The sequence below is a fragment of the Pteronotus mesoamericanus genome, unplaced genomic scaffold, assembly GCF_021234165.1.
Source record: "Pteronotus mesoamericanus isolate MK-2021 breed Mesoamerican mustached bat unplaced genomic scaffold, CSHL_Meso_final contig_90, whole genome shotgun sequence".
Classification (NCBI taxonomy): domain Eukaryota; kingdom Metazoa; phylum Chordata; class Mammalia; order Chiroptera; family Mormoopidae; genus Pteronotus; species Pteronotus mesoamericanus.
In genome coordinates this window covers 41507871-41528194 of record NW_026555277.1, presented here as the reverse complement: position 1 = coordinate 41528194, position 20324 = coordinate 41507871, and the positions used below count along the sequence as shown (strand labels likewise).

General features: G+C 39.3%; 1 protein-coding gene and 1 pseudogene across 1 annotated transcript in view; both read left to right on the top strand.

The window, feature by feature from the left end:
* The first annotated feature begins 2775 nt into the window (after window positions 1–2775).
* Window positions 2776–20324, top strand: part of ZDHHC13 (zinc finger DHHC-type palmitoyltransferase 13) — a 46010-nt gene continuing 28461 nt past the window's right edge. Inside the window, exons 1-3 of the mRNA XM_054586257.1 lie at window positions 2776–2830; window positions 17104–17249; window positions 19986–20108. Coding sequence (XP_054442232.1) covers window positions 2804–2830; window positions 17104–17249; window positions 19986–20108 — 296 coding nt within the window. The 5' untranslated portion in view covers window positions 2776–2803. The remainder of the gene's footprint in view (window positions 2831–17103; window positions 17250–19985; window positions 20109–20324) is intronic.
* LOC129080753 (CD2 antigen cytoplasmic tail-binding protein 2-like) lies at window positions 7245–8306 on the top strand (annotated as a pseudogene).

The following is a 20324-nucleotide window of genomic DNA, read 5'->3' as shown; positions in this document are numbered from 1 at the left end:
TTTGTCTTGCTCCATATTGAATCCCAAGTGCTGAATGGTGCTTGGTACATAGTAGGAACTCAATCTCATACATTTGCAGAATGAAAGAAATAGTGACATTGAAAAGAGATGAAGAATGTAGTACTGTGGGGACTGGAGAGGTAGAGCTTCATCTGAGCTGGGAAATCACATGACTGAAGCTGAGAGGGACTGTCCAGGTTAATGTTTTTGCTGCTACTCTCAGTCCCATTTTACAAATGAGGAAACTATCACAGAAAGAAAAAGTGATTGGCCCAGGGTCACATAGTATTACCAAAATTCATATCAACATATGAATTTTACTCCTCCAAATTCATATGTTGAAACCTTAACAGCCAGTACTTCAGAATGTGACTGTATTCCGAAGTAGGCTCTTTAAAGAGATAAGTTCAAATGAGGTCATATGGGAGGGTCCTAATCCATTATAACTTGTCTCCTTATTAGAAGAGGAGATTAGAATACAAATGCCATGCATGGAGGGAAGACAAGTGAAGACACAGGGGAAAGATCTGCAAGCCAAGGAGAGAAGCCTCAGAAGAAACCACCCTGCGGATGCCATGATACTCGACTTCCGGATTCCAGAATTGTGAGAAAATAAATTTCTGTCGTAAGCCACCCAGTCTGCAGTACTTTGTTATGACAGCCCTAACAGACATATACATACAGGAAGTGAGGGCAAAGTTAGGACAGGAAGCCAGGTCTGCTCAATCTCCACCCTGAGCTCTTTGCATGGCACTATTCAGCTGGTCCAATCAGTGCTCTCCCCAACACTTGCTACCGATGGGGTCGATGACAGTGATGATAAAAGCTAACCCATATATAGTGCCTATCATATACCAGGCACTCTTCTAAGTATAGATGAGGAAACTGAAAGACAAACAGATTGAGCAACTTGCCCAAGAACGTACAGCTACTCAGTGCTGGACCTGGGATTCTGGCCCATTCGGTCTTCTCCAGGAACATGGTTCACTTACCATGCTATTCTAGTGATATGTCTACAAGCCAAAGACATTTTCAAAGATGAGAGATAATCATGGCACTTCAGGCCTCACTGGGTTTGCTTTCGTATAGCCATTAGTTCTGCATACACTTATCCCAATCTGAAGTAGCTCAGTGGAAGCATAAAACAAGCAGAGGGAAGTGTTAAGATTTATTTGTTCCAGAAACTCCTGATGTGTTAGACTATCAATGCAGAAGCATTGAAATAGCAGATTTGAAGCCTCCCTCAAGTTCAAAAACATCTTTTAATTCAGTCCCTGAAACTGAACAACCAAACCACTTCAGTCAAAGCACTTTGCCATAGGAGAACTGGATTTGAACCTTCTTCCCACCACTTACCAGCTGAGTGACTTGGGGTTTATGATATCAGTCTGAACCTTAGTTTGTTTGTTTTTTTCTGGGAGATGGGAAAAATAACACATATCTTACAGATTAGACACAGTGTATGTAAAAACACTGTCACAGGTGCTAATGCACAGGAAGTGATCAATAAACAGAGCTCTTATTAGCTAAGCAAGATGGCCATCCCCAAAGGCTCTCTCCTGTGTGATGCCTTGCCCTATGTCTCATCCTAACCTGTCCAACTTAATTATCTTGCTCCTCTGGCTCTCCAAGGAAGTTGCTTACACTTCTATTTGTCACTCAATTTGTCCTTCCTTATATCACAGAAGGTGATGACACACCTATCCATTCACCTATCCACTCAACAAAATTGTGCTGAGCGTTTTCCATGTCCCTGTGCTGTGCTGGGCACTGCGAGTTCAGAGAGGGATGTGATGTGGTTCCCAACCTCAAGGGGGTTGATGGGCTTTTGGGGCAACTCATGGTTGGTGTGTCCAATAGGCAGGAGTGCTGTAATAATAAATTAACAATTTTATTTTATTATAGCACTTATCATGGGAAAAAAACATCACTTTGCTAGATTTCCAAACACATAGTATGATTTAGTATTAATTTTATAGACTAAGGGAATCATGATGTTTTCAGTTATTCTACAATTTAACTTCTAAAGGTCTTAATCTGAGTCAGCTTGACAATAGACATATTAAGGAATCACTAAGTGTTATCGCTGGGTTAGAAAAGATTCCGTTTTCTGGGGACTCAGTAGGAGAGCCCCACTCCACTGGAGCTCCCCAAGGGCAGGGACCAAGCCTTATCCTGTCTTCATAGCTGTCCTTTGAGCTGAACAGAATTTAGATGCTAGCTCCTTCAGTGCATACCTGAAAGGGGCGAGAAGAGGGCAGGTGGGGGGTCTCTTGCCTAATCCTCTAGTCTGAGCTGTGGAACTTATTATTTTCTCTTTTGTAAGAAGAAAATAGACCCCCTCCCTCCAACCTCCGACGGTGGAATTTACTCTCCGAAGATCGGAGAAGCGGAGAGTGGCAAACGTTTTAATAGTTAACATTTGTTGACTCCTTATTAGATGTCAGACATTGGCTGGGGGAGGGGGGCTTTACAGGGTGGAGCGTGAAGGTCGGGAGGACACCTACCTAGGCAAGCAATGCAGTCTAGACCAGAGGCTGGAACTGGACCGCGGGGACGGGCTGGGGGCGGGGCTTCCGCCTGCCAGCCTCCCGGGAGGCGAGAAAATCCCGCCCCCGGCCGACCGGAGAGCAGGGATTGGCTTTCCCGAGGCCGATTGATGGTAAAGGCGCGAGCGGAGGCTGCGGCAAAGGCTGGGCCGGGAGCAGGAAGTGGGGTACGGTCAACTGGAAGCGGGCTGGGGAGCGGGGTGGAGAGCTGGCTGCCTCCCTCGCTCAGCTGAGTTGCCACCGTCACTGGGGAGATGGAGGGGCCGGGTCTGGGCTCGCAGGTGAGTGTGGCCGGCGCCGCCTGTCCTGGGAGCCTGGAGAGAGGTGGCGGCTGTAGGGAAACGAGGGCGTGGGTTGATGAAGCTCCCAGAGGGGCCTCCGGAGGCGGCGGAGCCTTGGGCGGGGTAGGGGGAAGCCTGGAAACACCGGGAGTAATGCTGGGAATTCTCTCTGAGGCGACCGGGAAGGAGAGGCCAGGGCAGAGGATTGAGTGCCGTCTCCAACCTTCCTGTCTCTTTCCGCGGGCCAGGGCACCTCCAGGGACCGGTACCCTCTTGTGCCTGGCAGGGACCGCTGTGAAGCCTGGGAAGGAAGGATAGCCGTTCCTGGGAGAGGTGTCAGGTGACACACCTGAGCTGGACCAGCCCGTCTTGACCTTGGGTTGGAGTCTGTGCGATTCTGTAGATTACTTGTTCGCTGGAGGTGCCTGGGCACCCACCCGCCTTTGCCCCACCTAGCCGTGTTTTTAGCGCATGTTCCCACACCCTTGCTTACTCCTTGGAAGAATTCAGTCTGGTTAGGCTGGAGAAAGGGGGGCAGGAGGTGCAGTGACAGCTATCCGCAAAAACCCAAAAGACTCTATTCTGTGGGGGAGGTATTACCACAAGCCAGATGCAATTCCAAAGAACAGAACAGGCTAGTGTTGGGGGCGGGGCGGGGGGGGGATTACAGAAGGTACGTGTTAGCTACAGCAGAACGAGACTTTTGTCTTTTTCTTTTTTAATGGCTCTTTCCCAATGCTTAGAGTGGCATATTGTAGCTGTTCACTTAATATTTACTGAATAAATGAAGAATATCCAGATTCGGCCTTTTAGTGAGTGTTTAGGATGTGCCATATGCTTTTATATGTATTATTTTATTCCAGAATTGAAACATCCTTAAGGAGATGGCATTATCCCTATATACAGATGAGAAAACTGAAGCTGTCTCCAGCTGGGGTGAGCTAGGCAGTAGATTTTCTGTTGCTAGTGGGATTCAAGCAGTTTGAGATGATTGGATCACTTGGCTTCTAAAAATGCCTTTCCAATCTTGAGAGTGTTTCTCATGCTCTCCCTTCCCCTTCCTCCTTTCAACAGTCTGATGTAGCTTTAAGTGAGGAACAAGACATGTGGGCAGTTGTCAAGGCATTCTTATTAGCTGTTCTTGGATTTTGACAGAAAAAAAAAAGAGATTTGCAAGCTGACTGGATTTTACAAAAGGGTGTAGAATCCTCCAATGGGAATTACGTCTCATTTTTTTTTTCCCTCAGAGTTTCAAGGAAAAGTTGGTAGGAGTAATTATCATCTTAATTACTGCCACTCATGTACAAAAACCTTTAAGTGCTCAAAGTTTACTCCCTCATGCTGATGGGAAAACAGCCCTGCCCCTAGTTCCATGACAGATGAAGGGAGAGAATGATTCAGAGGTTAAAAATAATGGGGCAAGGTGGAGACATTATTGTTGTTAATAACAATTGCTATTACAATAATAGCATAAAGATCTTACCTATATATGGTGCTCTACAGTTTGCAAAAATATTTTACCATTCGTGCTCCTCACAGTGACCCTGTGAGGTGGGAGGGATTATTATTCTAGTTCTAGAGATTAGACCAGAGGCTCAAAAAATGCTGTTAAAAGTCTAATGGGTGCTAAGTAACAGAGCCAAGACTTCATTCATTCTACTAGGGGTTAGGCAATTACAGTTGCTGGAGATAAATCAGTGAACAAAACAGACAAAAACATTCCTGTTCTAGTTAATTTTGGTCCTTCTGGTTCCAACTTCAGAGATAATGGGTTTTTGCCAGAATTTGCCAATACAGGTGTACTTGTTTTATTGTATTTCCCTTTATTGTGCTTTGTAGATACTGTGTTTTTATAAATTGAAGGTAAGACCCTCCACCAGCAAAAAGATTATGACTCATTGAAGGCTTAGGTGATGGTTAGCATTAGTTAGCAATAAAGAATTTTTAAGTGAAGGTATGTACATTGTTAAGACATAGCCCTGGCTGGTGTGGCTTAGTGGACTGAGCGCCAGCTTGTGAACCAAAAGGTTGCCAGTTTGATTACCAGTGTAGGGACACATGCCTGGGTTGCAGGCCAGGTCTCCAACAAGGGGCGTGCGAAATGCAACCACACATCAATGTTTCTCTCCCTTTCTTTCTCCCTCCCTTGCCCTCTGTAAAAATAAATAAATAAATCTTTTTTAAAAAAAGACATAATGTTATTGCACGCTTAATAGACTACAGTATAGTGTAAACATACCGTTTACAAAAAAAATCATCACTTGCTTTATTGAGGTATTCACTTTATTGCTGTGGTCTGGAACTGAACTCCCGGTATCTGCAAGGTATGACCGTACCATCTGGTTCCCAGTTTCCTCTCTGACCTCATTTTTTAGTACTTTCTTTTTGAAAAAAGATTTTATTTATTTTTAGAGAGAGGGGAAGGGAGGGAGAAAAAGAGGGAGAAAAACATTGATGTGTGAGAGAAACATCGATGGGTTGGTTGCCTTTTGCATGACGCCAGCTGTGGACCTGGCTGGAAACCCAGGCCTGTGCCCTGACTGGGAATGGAACCAGTGACCCTTAGGACCGCAGGGGCGATACCCAGCCCACTGAGCTGTACCAGTCAGGGCTTTATTACTTTCTTGCATGCTCAGTCAACCCCAGCCATACTGGCCTCTAGGTCTTTGTACTTACTATTTTCTCTGTCTGGAATACTCTTTCCTCATATACCCACATGGTTTATTTCCCCACCTCTTTAAGGTCTTGACACAAATGTCACCTCAGTGTGGCAAGCCCTCCTCATTATCACCACTACCAGCAACATTCCCTAGTCCCCTTCCTTGCTTTATATTTCTTCTCAGCATGTAACACCATTTAACATACTCCTTTGTCTTGTTTGTTCTTTTTCCTTCACTGAATTAAGGCCTATGAGGATGGTGATGTTTATCTGTTTTGTTCACTGCTGTGTGCCTAGTACTGGTGGGTGTGCTGTAAATAATTGTCCAATGAATGAACTTGGAAGCTGAACTCTGGTGCTTCTGTTAATATCTTGGGAAATGTTAAAGGTTATCCATCAGCTCTGTCTTTCTCTCTGTTTTATTTGATAACCTTGCAGAACAGTGACCCTCATCAGAGCTTGAATGTGATTCTGTAGATTTTGGTTTTCTTTTAAATTAATGCCCGTTGTAACTTTAAAAGTATTTACTTACTATTTAGAAAAATACTAATTTGATTACTAATCAAATTAAAAGTACTAATGAGATATCATGAAAAATACATGATCCCTTATATCTTGGAGATGTTTCTCTTATCTATTGCTGTGTAACAAGCCACCCTAAAACAGTGGCGTGAACCAGCTATTGCCATACTCATGGACTGTGTGTCAGAAATTTGGACAGGGCATAGCAGGGATGGTTTGTTTTTGCTCCACCATATCTGGGGCCTCCACTCAAAAGACTCGTAAACTGGGATGATTCAATACCGAGGGCTGGTATCAGCTGGTGTTGTCTTCATTCACGTGTCTGGCAGTTGATGCTGACTTTCTGTAGGCCCAGTAGACCTTCATGTGGCCTGGGCCTCTGCACAGCAAGGTGGCTGAGTTCCAAGAGTGAGCATCTTGAGAGAGAAAGAGAAAGCTGCTTGTTTCTGAGGTCCGGGCCTGCAAACTAGCAGAGTATCACGTCTGCAGTATTTACTAGCAAAGCACCACAGAGCTCATATTTGAGAGGAAGGACATAGACCCTCTCCTCTTGGTGGAGAAGTGTCTAAGAAGTTGGGAGCTTTGCTATAAAAATCACCACAAATGTATCCATAGCTCTCATGTAATTTTCACAATATCCTGTTATCCTCTGTGTAGATTATTCAGCTATCTTCATGTCTCTTCCTTGATATTCCTTTTTTTGGCGGGGGGGAAGGGGGTGGACCTTATCTGTTGTGTTTACTGCCATATTCCTGTGTCTAGAACAGTGCCTGTCACATAGTAGGCATTTAGTAAATACCTGATGAATGACTGAATGGACCGTAGTAGGAGTCGTGTCTCCTTCATCTTTAACCCTAGTTACCCAGTACTGTGATTGGTACGTAGTAGGTGTTCTTGACTTTTCCCTGAATGAAAGGTTAATGAAAACTCAGGAGTTTGCCGACATCCTGAGAATTTGCTTAGTCTATTGTTACCTTATTAACATTGTAGGCAGCCATGTAACAGTTAAGCTTCCACTGCCAAAAAAGGGTGTGTGTTTATGCAGTGAAGTCTTTACCAGTGCACATTTCATTAATGACTCTTGCAACAGTTCCTCTTAGAACCATGCAACGTGGAGTTGGAAGGAACTTTATAGCTATATTGAGTTGCTTCTTCCATTTTACAAATGTAGAAACTGAAGCCAAAAATAGGGTAGTTAGCCATTTATAGCTTACCCTGGGTTCTTAGCTCAGTTTGGGGAGACCCTCTGTCCAGTCATGCTAAAGAGGAAAGTGACCTTCCAAAGCACAGGAAGTGAGGATGATGAGGATGAAATCAGTGTCCCCAAGAAGAGGCTGGTGGACCCTGTGGCTGGGGCAGGAGGTCCTGGAAGCCATTTCTAAAGCAAACACACTGGACAAACACTGTTTCAAAGGACAGTGATGATGATGAGGAGGACGAGGGGTCCAGCAAATGTGGCATCCTGGCCTCAGAGGATGTGGAAGGTCAGGAAGAAGCCATACTCCTCAGTGAGGGAGGTGTGTGGATCACACCCTTCAACCTACAGGAAGAGATGGGAGAAGGCCACTGCGATGCTGATGGCAGCTACTTCCTGAACTGGGATGCTCAGATCCGAGACAGCTGGCTGGACAGCATTGACTGGGCGAAGATCAGGGAGCAGCCACCTGGTCAGCGCTCACCTGAGTGGACTCAGAGGCGGGTCAGACTCAGAGGAGGAGGACAGCAGGAGTCAGACACCGATGGGGGCCCAAGCCCTCCTCGAGGGCCTTCTGGAGCTTCTGTTGCCGAGAGAGATGTGGCTGGGGCACTTAGGCATCTGGCCCCCAGACAAAGCGGGTAGCGAGGGGCCTGGATGGCCCATTTCCCCCAGCACTTGGACGGGCTGTCTGGGTTAGCCAACCAGATGGTGGCTCGGGGCAACCTTGGCGTTTATCAGGAGAGAAGAGAATGGTTGGCCATGGAGCTGAAGGGGCTGGGGTGCCCGACCTGGGGACACCCTGACCCCATCCTTGTCTGGACATGTTTGCTGAGGAGGTGGCAGAGGGAGAGCTGGAGACCCCAACCCCCGGCCAGAGATGAGAGGCAGGGTTGCCAGGAGATGGTCTGGTGGCCATAATGTGGGAATGGAAGTGGGAGAGCTCGGGAAAGTGAGCTGTATGGGCCCTTCACCAGCACCCAGGTGCGGAAGAGGCTGAATGAAGCCTTCTTGCCTGATGGTGTTTATTGACGGAAGCTGAATCCCCTGGTGGACAGTTCTACAACTCCAAAAATATTGACCTTGATCTCTACACTTGAGCCTCCTGAGGACCAATTTGGAGGCTGCTTCTTTCCTGGACTCTGGAGGGAGCCCCAGCTGCCTCAGGCAATGAGGATATTGAAGGCCACTTTTCAGTCAATTTTTCTTTCCCAAGAAAAGCCTTTTGTTGTGTATTAGGTCCTTGGCTGTGCTGATGACCAGAAGCTAGGGACCTCCATAGCGCCATGGGGAAAAAAATAGGGTAGATAATTAGCCACCGTCATACAGCCAACGTGAAATCTGAGACTTTGGCCTTGTTCACATTTCAAAATGGTAAGAATGAAACAACTAGAGAATACCATAAAAATATTTTTTTGATAACTGGGGAGTAACTTGTAAGAAGGATTTAGTATGAAGAGATAAACTTTGCTTTAATCTTTGGGATGAAAAGGTATGGTTGTTTTCCTTAAACATCTTTATGGGACCATCTCCATCCCCAGTCAAAGTCAGCCTCCCCCAAAGCAGGTCATCTCCTTACTCATCTGTAGCTCTCGTGGAAAATTTTGGGAAGGAGCAAATCTTTGGGCTCTAAACCTTTTTGATCATGCACTCCTGTCAGGAAAACAATTTTGAGCTTGCACCCCCTAGAGTAAAACCCTACTATAATGTGAAAAGTAGGATCCAAAGTTTTCATTTTTGTCAAATATTATGTATTATGAGCTGAATGGAATGATGAATGGAGCCTGCACTGCAAGCTGCCTGGGAGCTCAGAGCTCCAGCTGCACGTCCAGGCCCTACAGGCTCTGACTGCACTTTATTGAGTGACGGTGGATAAACTAACTTCCGCACTGATGGGGGTGAATCTCTGTTATGCGGTTGGCTGGAACTTAAAAAGTTCAGCATCCCTCTGTTTGATGTACAGATGTTAAGTAATAACTCAATATATACGTACTCATGGTAAGGTTTTGAATTAAAGATATAAATTGGCTTCAAATCAGTCTTTTTGATAATTTTAATACTTTTGGAGGGAAGCTGGCCTTTTATTAGATTGGGTTGTTTGTTTTGCCTTTGTGTGACTAATGATGAGTACCTGACAGGGAGAGACGTGTCAGCTCTGCCATGTTCTTGTTTACATGTGCTTATGCTGTTATTATGATCTCAATTCATGGTTTCTTTGTAGTTTCGCTCACTTGCTCATTTTGGGAGGGCAGCTTAGTTAAAATTAGATGATGTAACTTGAAAATTACTTAACCTGGTGTATACTGCAGCACGCTGATGGCCTGTCCCCCTGTCCACCCCTCTGGGTTGTGAAGCTTTTGCTGTACCCCAGCTTCCTTGTCCATAGACTGCTTGATACACAGATCAAGTGAGGCTGCCAACAATAAATTAGTAAAACTTAAAACCAAATTTATAAATTTTTTGGCTTTCCCTTTAAAAAAGAAATCAAAGGCATTGTAGTGGAGTAGAAGCTTTGACATCTTTTCCCATTACCTAATGGGTCACTGCATATGCAGAGTACACTTGCCTCACTTTGGAGGTCATTGACTCTGAAAGCAGGCTTTGAGTTTATATAGTCATGTTTAGGTTTTACTCTGATCTTGATTTAGGCAAAAAAGAAAAAAAGACATGAACAGAACTCCTCTTCTCTAGTCTCTAACCGCCCCCCACCCCCAGCTTTTTTGCCATTTAATCACATATTGTCTTCTGTTATCACTTACTCTGTCTCAGACTTATCTGCCCTATTAGACTTAAACCCCTGGAGGATAGATGCCCACACCTTCTCTGCTCCTAGCATAATGCTTTGCACATCATAAGCACACAGTAACTAATTGCTGAATAAATAAATGCTCTTAATTGTGTATATTCTTTACATTGAAATGTGTAATCCTTGTGACTTTCTACGTGAAAAATGAAGCTGATGTCCTTAATGACTTATTAGAGGCAACAAATTTGTATCTGTGGAATGAGTGAATTTACTGTGATGAAAAACCTGTATATAAACAGTTATTCTTTCTAACATACAAATGGAAAAAGATACACTAGAAAAACAGTAGACTGTGAAAAGGCAGCCCACCAAAGAGAAAATGAGAGCCAATCAATCAGTATAACAAACAAACTCAGATTTAGCAACTAGGGGCATGCAAATGAAAAACAAGATGACATTTTTTAGCTATCAGATTGGCAAGAGTGTAAAAGGACTGATTAATACAGCCCTGGCTGGGTAGTTCAGTTGGTTAGGTCATCCTCCCAATACACCAAGGTTGTGGGTTTGATTCCAGGTCAGAGCACATGCAAGAATCAACCAATGAATGCATAAATAAGTGGAACAACAAATCAATATTCTCTCTTTCTTTCTCAAATCAACAAATAAGAAAAGAATTTTAAAAAATAAGAAGACTGATAATATTCAGTTATGGGTAGGTTTGTAGGGAGAGGGACAACACATATTTGATGTTGAGAGTGTGAATTGGGGTACGTAGTTGGTCAGTATCTATTTATATTTAAAAATGCATATATTTTTTCACCCAACAGTCCTACTTTGGGGAATCAGTCCTATAGAATGTACAGACGTTAATTATGGGATTATTCATAGAAGTGAAGACTGAAATCAGCCTACATCCCTAAGGATAGGGAAATGGTTGAGTAAATTATACTAGATTTCTACAGTGGAATCACACTCAACTCTTACTGACTTGCAGAGCCGTATATGATACATTGTTAGGTAGACAAGCAAGTTGAATGCAATTCATTGTAACCTTGTTTTTTCCTAAAATGTGAGAATATGATAAAAAACCTATATGTATATATACTTTATGTGTAATGTTATGTATGTTAGAGTATATACACAATGAGGAAGGATACACCAAACTGTTAAAAATAGCATCTTTGGTAGTGTAAGATTTGAAGGGAAAGTCTATTCACTTTTGTATTGCTAGCTCTTTAAAATGAATGTGAATCATAATTTTAAAAATGAGGTTTCACATAAAAAGTAGACTAATTTCTCTTTCATTTTTAGCTACATCTGCTATCTATTACCTCTCCAGAAATTCTGAGCATACTTCAACTCTTTACTTACCCCTTGTCTTCTTCTGATTGGATATAATTATAATTACTATGATATGATATGATATGATATGATATGATGAAAAGGATTCTAAAGTAATATTCTTATTTATGTCTTAATCTAACAATCTATATGTTTATTTTTAGCTGTGTGAGAGTGTAAAATAAGAGCATCAAGTACTAAGGTTGAACTTACCAGATAAATCAAAATTTAGGTAGTCAAAAGAGTGTTTGTTGTTCTGGTTGTAGGTAAGATAGAGTCAGCAGGCTCCACCCTGTCTGTCCCACTGAATGTACTGGGCAGAAAGCAACTAGCAGCTATCTACGGACTCTGAAAAATAAAGTGTAGCTGGTAGATTAGGGGAAAGGAGAAGAGTTAAAACAAAACAAAACACTGAACTAGGAGGTAATTTACCTTTTTTTTTCCATCTTGAACCCCTTCCTTTCCCTTCCTTTGCTTCCTGCCTGAACTTGGACGCTGGAGGTGAACATCAACGTAGATGTAGAATGAGAGTACTGCAGGAGAAGACCTCTAATTCAGTTTCAAAGAGGAAGAAAGCTCTCTTGGTAGCATAGGCACCTGAAAATCTGAGGGAGAACTTCTCTAAACAGAGGAGTTGTGGTCTGAAGACAGTTGTTCTTAGATGTGACATCAAAAGCATGATCCATAACATAACAAAAAGATGATAGACTGGACTTCATCAAAATTAAAAATTTTTGCTCTATAAGAGACTTTTACGAAATAGGAAGATAAGATACTGGGAGAGAATATTTGCAATCACATATCTGACAGGACTTTTGTCTAACAGGGTGTCCAACCTTTTGACATCTCTGGGCAACACTGGAAGAAGAGTTGTCTTGGGCCACACATTAAATACACAAATACTAATGAAAACAGATGAGCAGAAAAAAAATGGTTTTAAGTAAATTTATGATTTTATGTTGGACCATATTCATAGCCATCTGGGGCCACATGTGGCTTGCAGGCCGCAGGTTAGACACCCCTGACAAAATATATGATATAAAGAGCTTTCAAAACTGTAAGAAAATGAACAGCTCAATTAAAAAAAAAAAGGTAAAAGGCTTTAAAAATTCACCAAAGAAGACACACATATGGCAAATAAGCACATGAAAGATGTTCAGCTTCATTAGCCATTGGCCGACATGCAAATTAAAACCATGATTAGATACTACTACACATCTACAGTACCAACCATATTAAGTGCCAGAGAGGATGCAAAGCCATTGGAACTCTCATGTTGCTCGTGGCCACTCTGGAAAATAGTTTGGCAATTTCTTATAAATTTAACATACACTTAACAGATGGTCAAGCAATCTCGCCATTAGAGAAACAAAAACATATGTTCACACGGAAGCACATACATGAATGTTTATAACAGATCTATTTATGATTGCCAAAAGTTAGACACTTTTTTTGAATGGATAGACTGTGATACAATCATGTGATGGAATACTGTACAGCCAGGAAGGAACTATTAATAACATGCAACAACTTCTATGAATCTGAAAAGCATTATACTGAGTGAAAGAAGCCAGTCTTAGAAGATTATATACTGCATAATTCCAGTAGATGACATTCTGGGAAAGATAAAACTGGTGATGAAGAATGTATCAGTAGTTGCCAGGAGGTGTGGAGAGGGTATGATGACAAAGGAATATCCCAAGAGAGTTTTTTGAAGTTTTGGAACTGGTCTGTCCTGACTGGGGTGGTGGTTACACAACTCTATACATGTGTTAAAAGTTATAGAACTATATACCAAAAAGTCAGCTTTACTCTAAGTTAACTTAAATTTTAAAAGAAGCATTTGTATCTTCAGAGTAACCTGTTGAGGGGTGGTAATGGACTTATTTCAGTAAAAGTGTCATTTTGTAAACCCTTTTTGGACTCCTGCAGAATTGACAGACACATTACATCAAGTATCTTTAGTTTTCTATTTTTAATGGGTATTCATCCTTGCAGGTTTTTTTTTTTTTTTTTTAATGAAACAGTGAAATTTATTCAGAGAGACAGGTCTGGTGAATGAGATGGGTAAAAGCTAGGCAACAGCCATGGTAAAGTACAAGGCAGGGTTACACAATAAGCCAGTTTTGATTCCTAGAAATGGTTTGCTAGATATTTGATGTGAACCTTCACCTGCATGCAACGAAAAATGTGAGATATAGTACAAAATCACTTTAAGTATTTAAAAATCACTTTTGATGCCATTGTAAATTTTTAAAAAAGATTTCTTAGGGTCTATGTGTATAATTATTTATTAGCAAATAAAACTTGCTTTGCTTTGTTTCTTATCTGAGTGCATTTTATTTCTTTTCCTCACCCTATTACTGTCTTGGACTTCAGTACATTGTTGATTAGAAGTGGTGGTTGGTAGCAGGCACGGTTGCTTTGTTCTCACTCTTTAAAGCATTCAGTCTTTCACCATTAAGTGTGTGGTAGCTGTAGATTCCTTATAAATAAATGGTTTTTATCAAGTTGAGAAAATTCCCTTCTTTTCCTAGTGTTCCAAGAGGTTTTGGTTTTTTTTTTGTTTGTTTGTTTTAAAATCATAGATGGGTGTTGAATTTTGTCACATGCTTTATTTTACTGAAATGAGTATTTTTTCCTTTATTCTGTTAATATAGTAAATTTCATTAATTTATTTTGAAATGTTGCTTTGTTGTAATATATATTGCCCTTTTATATAGTACTGGATACAATTTGCTATTATTTTGTTTAGGCTCTTTCCATATGTTAGTGAGGAATATTGGGTCTGTAGTTTTCCTTACCTGTTATATGTGTTGGTTTTAGTATTGGGAAAATGATGCCTCCTAAAATGAGCTGAAAAGCATTCCCTCTATTTTCTGAAGTAGTTGGTATCATTTCTTCAGTAAGTATTGTGATAGAGTTTTCCAGTTAAAAGTTGTGTGGGCCTTGAGTTGTTTTGTTTTTTTAATGGGAAGTTTTTAAATTATCAATTCAATTTCTTTTATAGAGACAGTGCTACTCATTTCTTTTAAAGTCCATTTAGATAACTTGCGTCTTTTGAAGTATTTGTGTATTTCATCTAGGTTGCTGAATTTATTGACATAAATATGTTCACAGTATTCCCTTAATAGTATTTTAGTGTGTGTAGAATCTTATACTGATGTTCCCTTTTTTAAAACTTGTGTTTGTGATTGACGTCTTCTGTTTTCTTGATCATTCTGAGAAGTTTACCGGTTTTACTGATTTATTCTTTCCCCAAAAACTAGTTTTTGGTTTCAATGATTTTCTGTGTAGTTTTTCTTTTTACATTCATGAATTTCTTCTATCTTTGTTGTTTCCTTCATTCTCTTTACTTTGGGTTCAATTTTCTTTCTCTAGATTTTTTTTTAAATCCTCATCCAAAGATATGTTTATTAATTTTTTTTTTAAGAGAGAGGAAGGGAGAGAAAAAGAAACATCAATGTGAGGAACAAACATCAATTGGTTATCTCCCTTATGGGCCCAACTGGGGATCAAACCCGCAACCTTTTTGATGTATGAGACAACGCTCCAACTGCCTGAGCCACTGGCCAGGACCCCTCTAGATTTTTAAGCTGAAAGCTTAGATCATTTATTTTACACTCTTCTTTTTTTCCTTTTATAAGTATTTAAAGCTAAAAATTCAGTTTAAAAACTATTTAGGTAGCATCCTGCACATTTTGATGTTTTCATTTTCATTCAATTCAAAATATTTTCTAATTTTTCTTTGTTTACTTTTATGACCTATGTGTTATTTAGAAATGTATTGCTTGGTTTCCCAATATTTAAGAATATCTCATATCCTTTGGTTATTGCTTTTTAATTTAATTACATTGTGAACAGAGAACATACTCTGTGAATTCAAACCACTTGTTTGTTTTATGGCCCAATATGTTGTTTATTATGGTGTGTATTCCATGTGTACTTGAAAAAAAATCTATTATTAGTGGAGTTTTATAAGAATGATAATGAGATCAAGTTGATAGATAGTGTTCTTTAAATCTTCTCTATCCTTTTTTGATTCCTATCCTTTCTATCCAATACGGTTTTCTGTTAACTTGTTCTGTCAGTTACTGAAAGAAGTATTGAATTATCCAACTATAATTGTGAGTCTTTCTGTTTTTCTTTTCAGTTCCATCAGTTTTTGCTTCATGAATTTTAAAGTTCATTTTGGGTGCATGCACATTTTTTATTATGTCTTGATGGCCTCCTTAATATTATGAAATGTCCTTCCTCATCTCTGGTAATATTTATTGTACTCGTATCTACTTTGTCTCATATAATTATAGTTACTACATTCTTTATGCTTAATGTTTTTGCATGGCATATCTTTTTCTATACTTTTAATATACACACACCCATGCACACTTATATTTAAAGTGGGTTTATTGTAGACAGCACACAGTTATGGGGGTTTTTTAATCCAATTTAACAATATCCTTTTCTAAAAAAAACTATTCACAGGTATAAAGAGATCATCTTTTATGTCATTCTTTTTCTTCTTTGTCGTTTGTTCATTTTTTCTGCTTGCTTTTTTTTAGTGATGAGTGTCTTTTAAGTATTTTGTCTCTGCTATTTGCTTATTACTTATACTTCTTTGTTTTATTTATTTAGAAGTTGCTCTTGGGTTAACACTATGCAGTTTAACTTGTCACTTTCTACCTGCATATACTATTAAAGCATCTCTTAAAACAGTATAATTTCATTTCTCTACTATCATAAGGAAATTTAAAAATGAGAAAAAGTCTGTTATGTTTACCCACATAATTACACATATTTATCCACGTAGTTCTGACACTCTATTCCTTTGTATTGGTTCCATCTGGTATTTTTTAATTGAATTTATTGGGTTGACATTGGTTCACAAAACCATACAGTTTTCAACCATACAACTCAATAAAACATCATCTGCACACTGCATCGCGTGCCCATTGCCCAAAGCAAAGTAGGACGCAGGCCCATTGCACCAAGCAAAGTAGGACTAACTTCCTTTATCATTTCTTGTAGGATAAGTTTGCTGGCAATTTTCTTAACTTTTGTTGTCTGCAAAAGTATGTATTTCACCCCCATTTTTGCTGGTGTTTCCAGGCTTACAGTATTTACCTTCAGCTCTTTAAAACTATTGTGATTTTGTCTTTTGTCTTGCACTTACTGATGAGAAGTCTGAATTCATTCTTATCTTTCTTTTTTTAATATAATGTGTCTTTTTTCTTAGGCTGCTCTTAAGATTATCTCTTTATTTTTGTTTTTTAGTGATTTGATTATGATATGCCTTGGTATAAGAATTCTTTTTAGCTTCTAGGAGCTGTGGGTATATAATTTTCACCAAATTTGGAAGACTTTTGGCTATTTAGTCATATACTTAAAAATATGTCTCTCTCATCTCCTGGGACTCATGTTATAAATATTCAAGAGCTTGATTATTGGGGGATGCCTTTAGGGTGTGTTTGCCACAACTCCCAGAGCGGGGGCCTGGTGACCTTCCTACCTGCAATGTCAACAGCCGTGACTTTCCATTTTCTACAAATATCAAGATCTCTTTGTGCCTTTGCAGATAAGTTTTGCTTTATGACAAAACATATATATAATTTAGAATTTTCTAATATTAAACATCTAATCCTAGTAAAGAGAATTAAGATGGACATCTTCCTTTGGATACAACTCTAAGTCTCAAAAAAATTCTAATCTAATAACATAGAGATTGTTGATAGTAGTAAATTCTTCATTATGTAATTGAATGTGACATTAATTCTCTTCCTGTGCTTTGTCCAATGACTCCTACTCTCCAGTGCAGGAATCACAGCCACGGCCCCCACCCTTCAGGATTTGGTCGACTTGGAGTCTGTGTACATGAAAACAAAGAAAGTGCCAAGGCGAAAGAAGCTCTTCCTCTTATAGAGGACTCTAGTAACTGTGATATTGTAAAAGCTACTCAGTAAGTCTTCCCAGTTCTTTGTTTTATCCTTATGTTCTGTTGAATTATAATATGTATGTGCAGTTCATGATACTCCAGTGTATAACCAACTCACTTCATATTCCCGTGCTAGTGTGCTTGTCCTACCAGCTTCAGACCGCTTAACACAGTGCACTTTAACTGTTTATTCCTAGTCTCTTCCATTAGATTGCAAGCAGCTTCTTAGCAAAGCATGTCTTTTTCATCTTTGTGGCCCCCGTGCGTTTGCACCATTCCTGTCTTATATTAGGTGCCCAGTAAATGTTTGCTGAGGGAACGAATAACTTTAAGTGACACCAAAACTGAGTTTGGAATACAAATCTGAATCTTTTAAAATGTACTGCAACCTAAATATGTAGGTGGGAAGGAAAAATATCAGTGCACACATTTATGGATGATTTAAACATTTATTTATGGAGTACTGCGTACCTATTATGTTGGGTACACTAGAAGAAAGTCAATAAAGTAGAAATAGATTTTCTAACAACTTGAAACAGAGTGGGTTGTTTCACTTGCACCAAAAATGAATATATGTTTTGAAAGTTTCCCCTTAAGATCTCCAGATGTATATGCGTAAAATCATTTCCAACGTTTTTACCCTTATGAATTTCATTGATTATTAACAGCCACCCACCTCTTGCCATTAAACGTATTTTGAAATATTTTGTCTATCAAGCTACATTGATTCATAATCCATTTTATTTTTTACATTTATTTCTTTTTTTAATTTTTCACATACATTTGTCTCCATCTACCCACTACCACTTTCACCTGCCCTCCCGCCACAACCTCCCCCCCAATATAATCCATTTTCTTAATAATCAAATATAAATCTGACCATCAGAGTATCTAATCAGCATGAAAGGAACTAATGTCACCCCACTAACTAGATACAGTTTCTGTCAAAAGCAAAGAAGGTTGGTGACAAATTAGCCTGTTCGGCCTTCACGTAGACTAATGTATTATTTATGTCAGTTAAAAAATAATCGACAGTTACTTAGGTATTGTAATTATTAATTTATGTGAATTCTAGGGGCTTTGGGAACCACTACACTAGGTGAATATCGTTTGATATTGTTTATATTATTATATTTATGTGAAGATGAGTGTTAAGGCAAATATTTGCTTTAATTAGAATGGAAACATTTAAATGTTTCTCTGCTATTGGTAAAGTTCTATAAGATAATTGTGAAAAATCTGGCTACACTCACTGGGAATCAAAAATTTACATTTTATATCTTTCTTAAAATTTCCTATAAGGTCTTAGATCTTCTTAAATGGTTGTGGGAACATCTTTAGATAGATGTGTGTATGTGTTTTCTAAACCACCAAACCCTCATTAATATATTCTATTATATTTCTCACATAAAGGGAGTATTTTCCAGTAAAATGTTAAAGTTGGCTTTTAAAAGATGAAAAATATAAATATATGTATCATTATCAATAATTTACTCTTATTAATATTTTCATTTAGCATTGTCAGACAGTTATCTCTATCCTAAGAATGCTATAAAGACAGACAGATAGGGACACACACATCTTTTGGTGAGACAGAAATGATTTAATTTTACAGCACAGGAAACACATTTCTATGATTTGGTTTGATTTTGACCCTTGAGGGCCTATGGAAGATTTCAGGTCCCTAAATAGAAATGTTTCAAAGAAAGTGCTAAGTAGTTTGTATTGAAAAGAAATACTGCTAATGAATTATTTTAAAAGTAATTGTAGCATTAGATAGAGGTGTTTCTCTCCTGTTTCTCATTCTGATAGTCAATTAAATAACTCTCTTAAATATTTCCTGAGTCCACCCCTCCTTTTCCCTTCCTATTGCCTCTCTTGTTTTAGGCTCTCATTGCTTCTTACCTGTATTTATGACAAAAGCCTGTAAACTGATCTCTTACTCTCTGCCTCACCCTCTTCAGATTAGTTTTTGTGCTGCCGGCTAATGTGATCTTTCTTAAAACTGAGGGTCTTAGTTCTTTCCCCTTTAAAACTTTCATTGGTTTCCCTTTGAATGATAGATGAAGTATAAACTGCAAAGCATGGCATAGAAGGCCCATTCAGTCTTTGCCTATCTTTTCTAGCCTCATCTCTTGCCCTTCTCTTTGTTATGCTTTACCCTTCCTCAGTGTTAAATTGCTTATATTTCTCTGAACATCTATGCGGTTTCCCATCTCTGATTTTTGTACATGCTATATACCCTGTGCCTGAAATGCTGTCCCTTCGGCCTGTAAAACATAATTCATATACCATATTTCATTCCCTTCAGGACAGCTAATCATTTCTTCCTTTGTTATTCCTTATGTTTATATTTTATTATTGAATTTATCCCATTCCAAGTTTTAGTCTCTTCCCTAATTATGAGGTTATTGCATGGGTGTGGTTTGATTCAAGGATGAAATTATAGTCAAGAATCAGTACCATCCATTCCTGGCATGTAGTGGAAGGCCAGATGAAATTTATTGAAGGAGGGCAAATGTGAATGTTCAAGTTTATTAAGCAAATCAAATTCAACTCCAAATAGATTAATCTCATCAGTTGATAAACCAGGTTTACTTTCGTTGTGTGGCTTTACAATACGCCTCGTTGTGTATATTTTTGTTAATGCATTTCTCTGTTGACTGAAAGATTGGATAAAGACATGGTAAAAGGAAGACACTTTGATATTTGAAATTATTTTTAATGGTATCAATTATGTCCTTTTCTTTCTTATTTGAGATACGGGATTTTTGAACGATGTAAAGAGTTGGTAGAAGCAGGATATGATGTCAGGCAACCAGACAGAGAAAATGTGTCGCTTCTTCATTGGGCTGCTATCAACAACAGGCTGGATCTTGTAAAGTAAGATGGGATATATGTGTATTAATTGTGTATTTATACTTCTAGACCTCTCCTTCTTTCATCTTTTTCTTCAACTGCACCTATGAATGTTGAACAATTTGTGGTCCTTTATTGTAAACGAATACCTGAATCTTTGTGCCATATGCATCATTTATCAGGGTGTTGAAAAGGACCTTGACTGTCCTCCAGTCTAGGATTGTCATTGGCCCAGAAAGG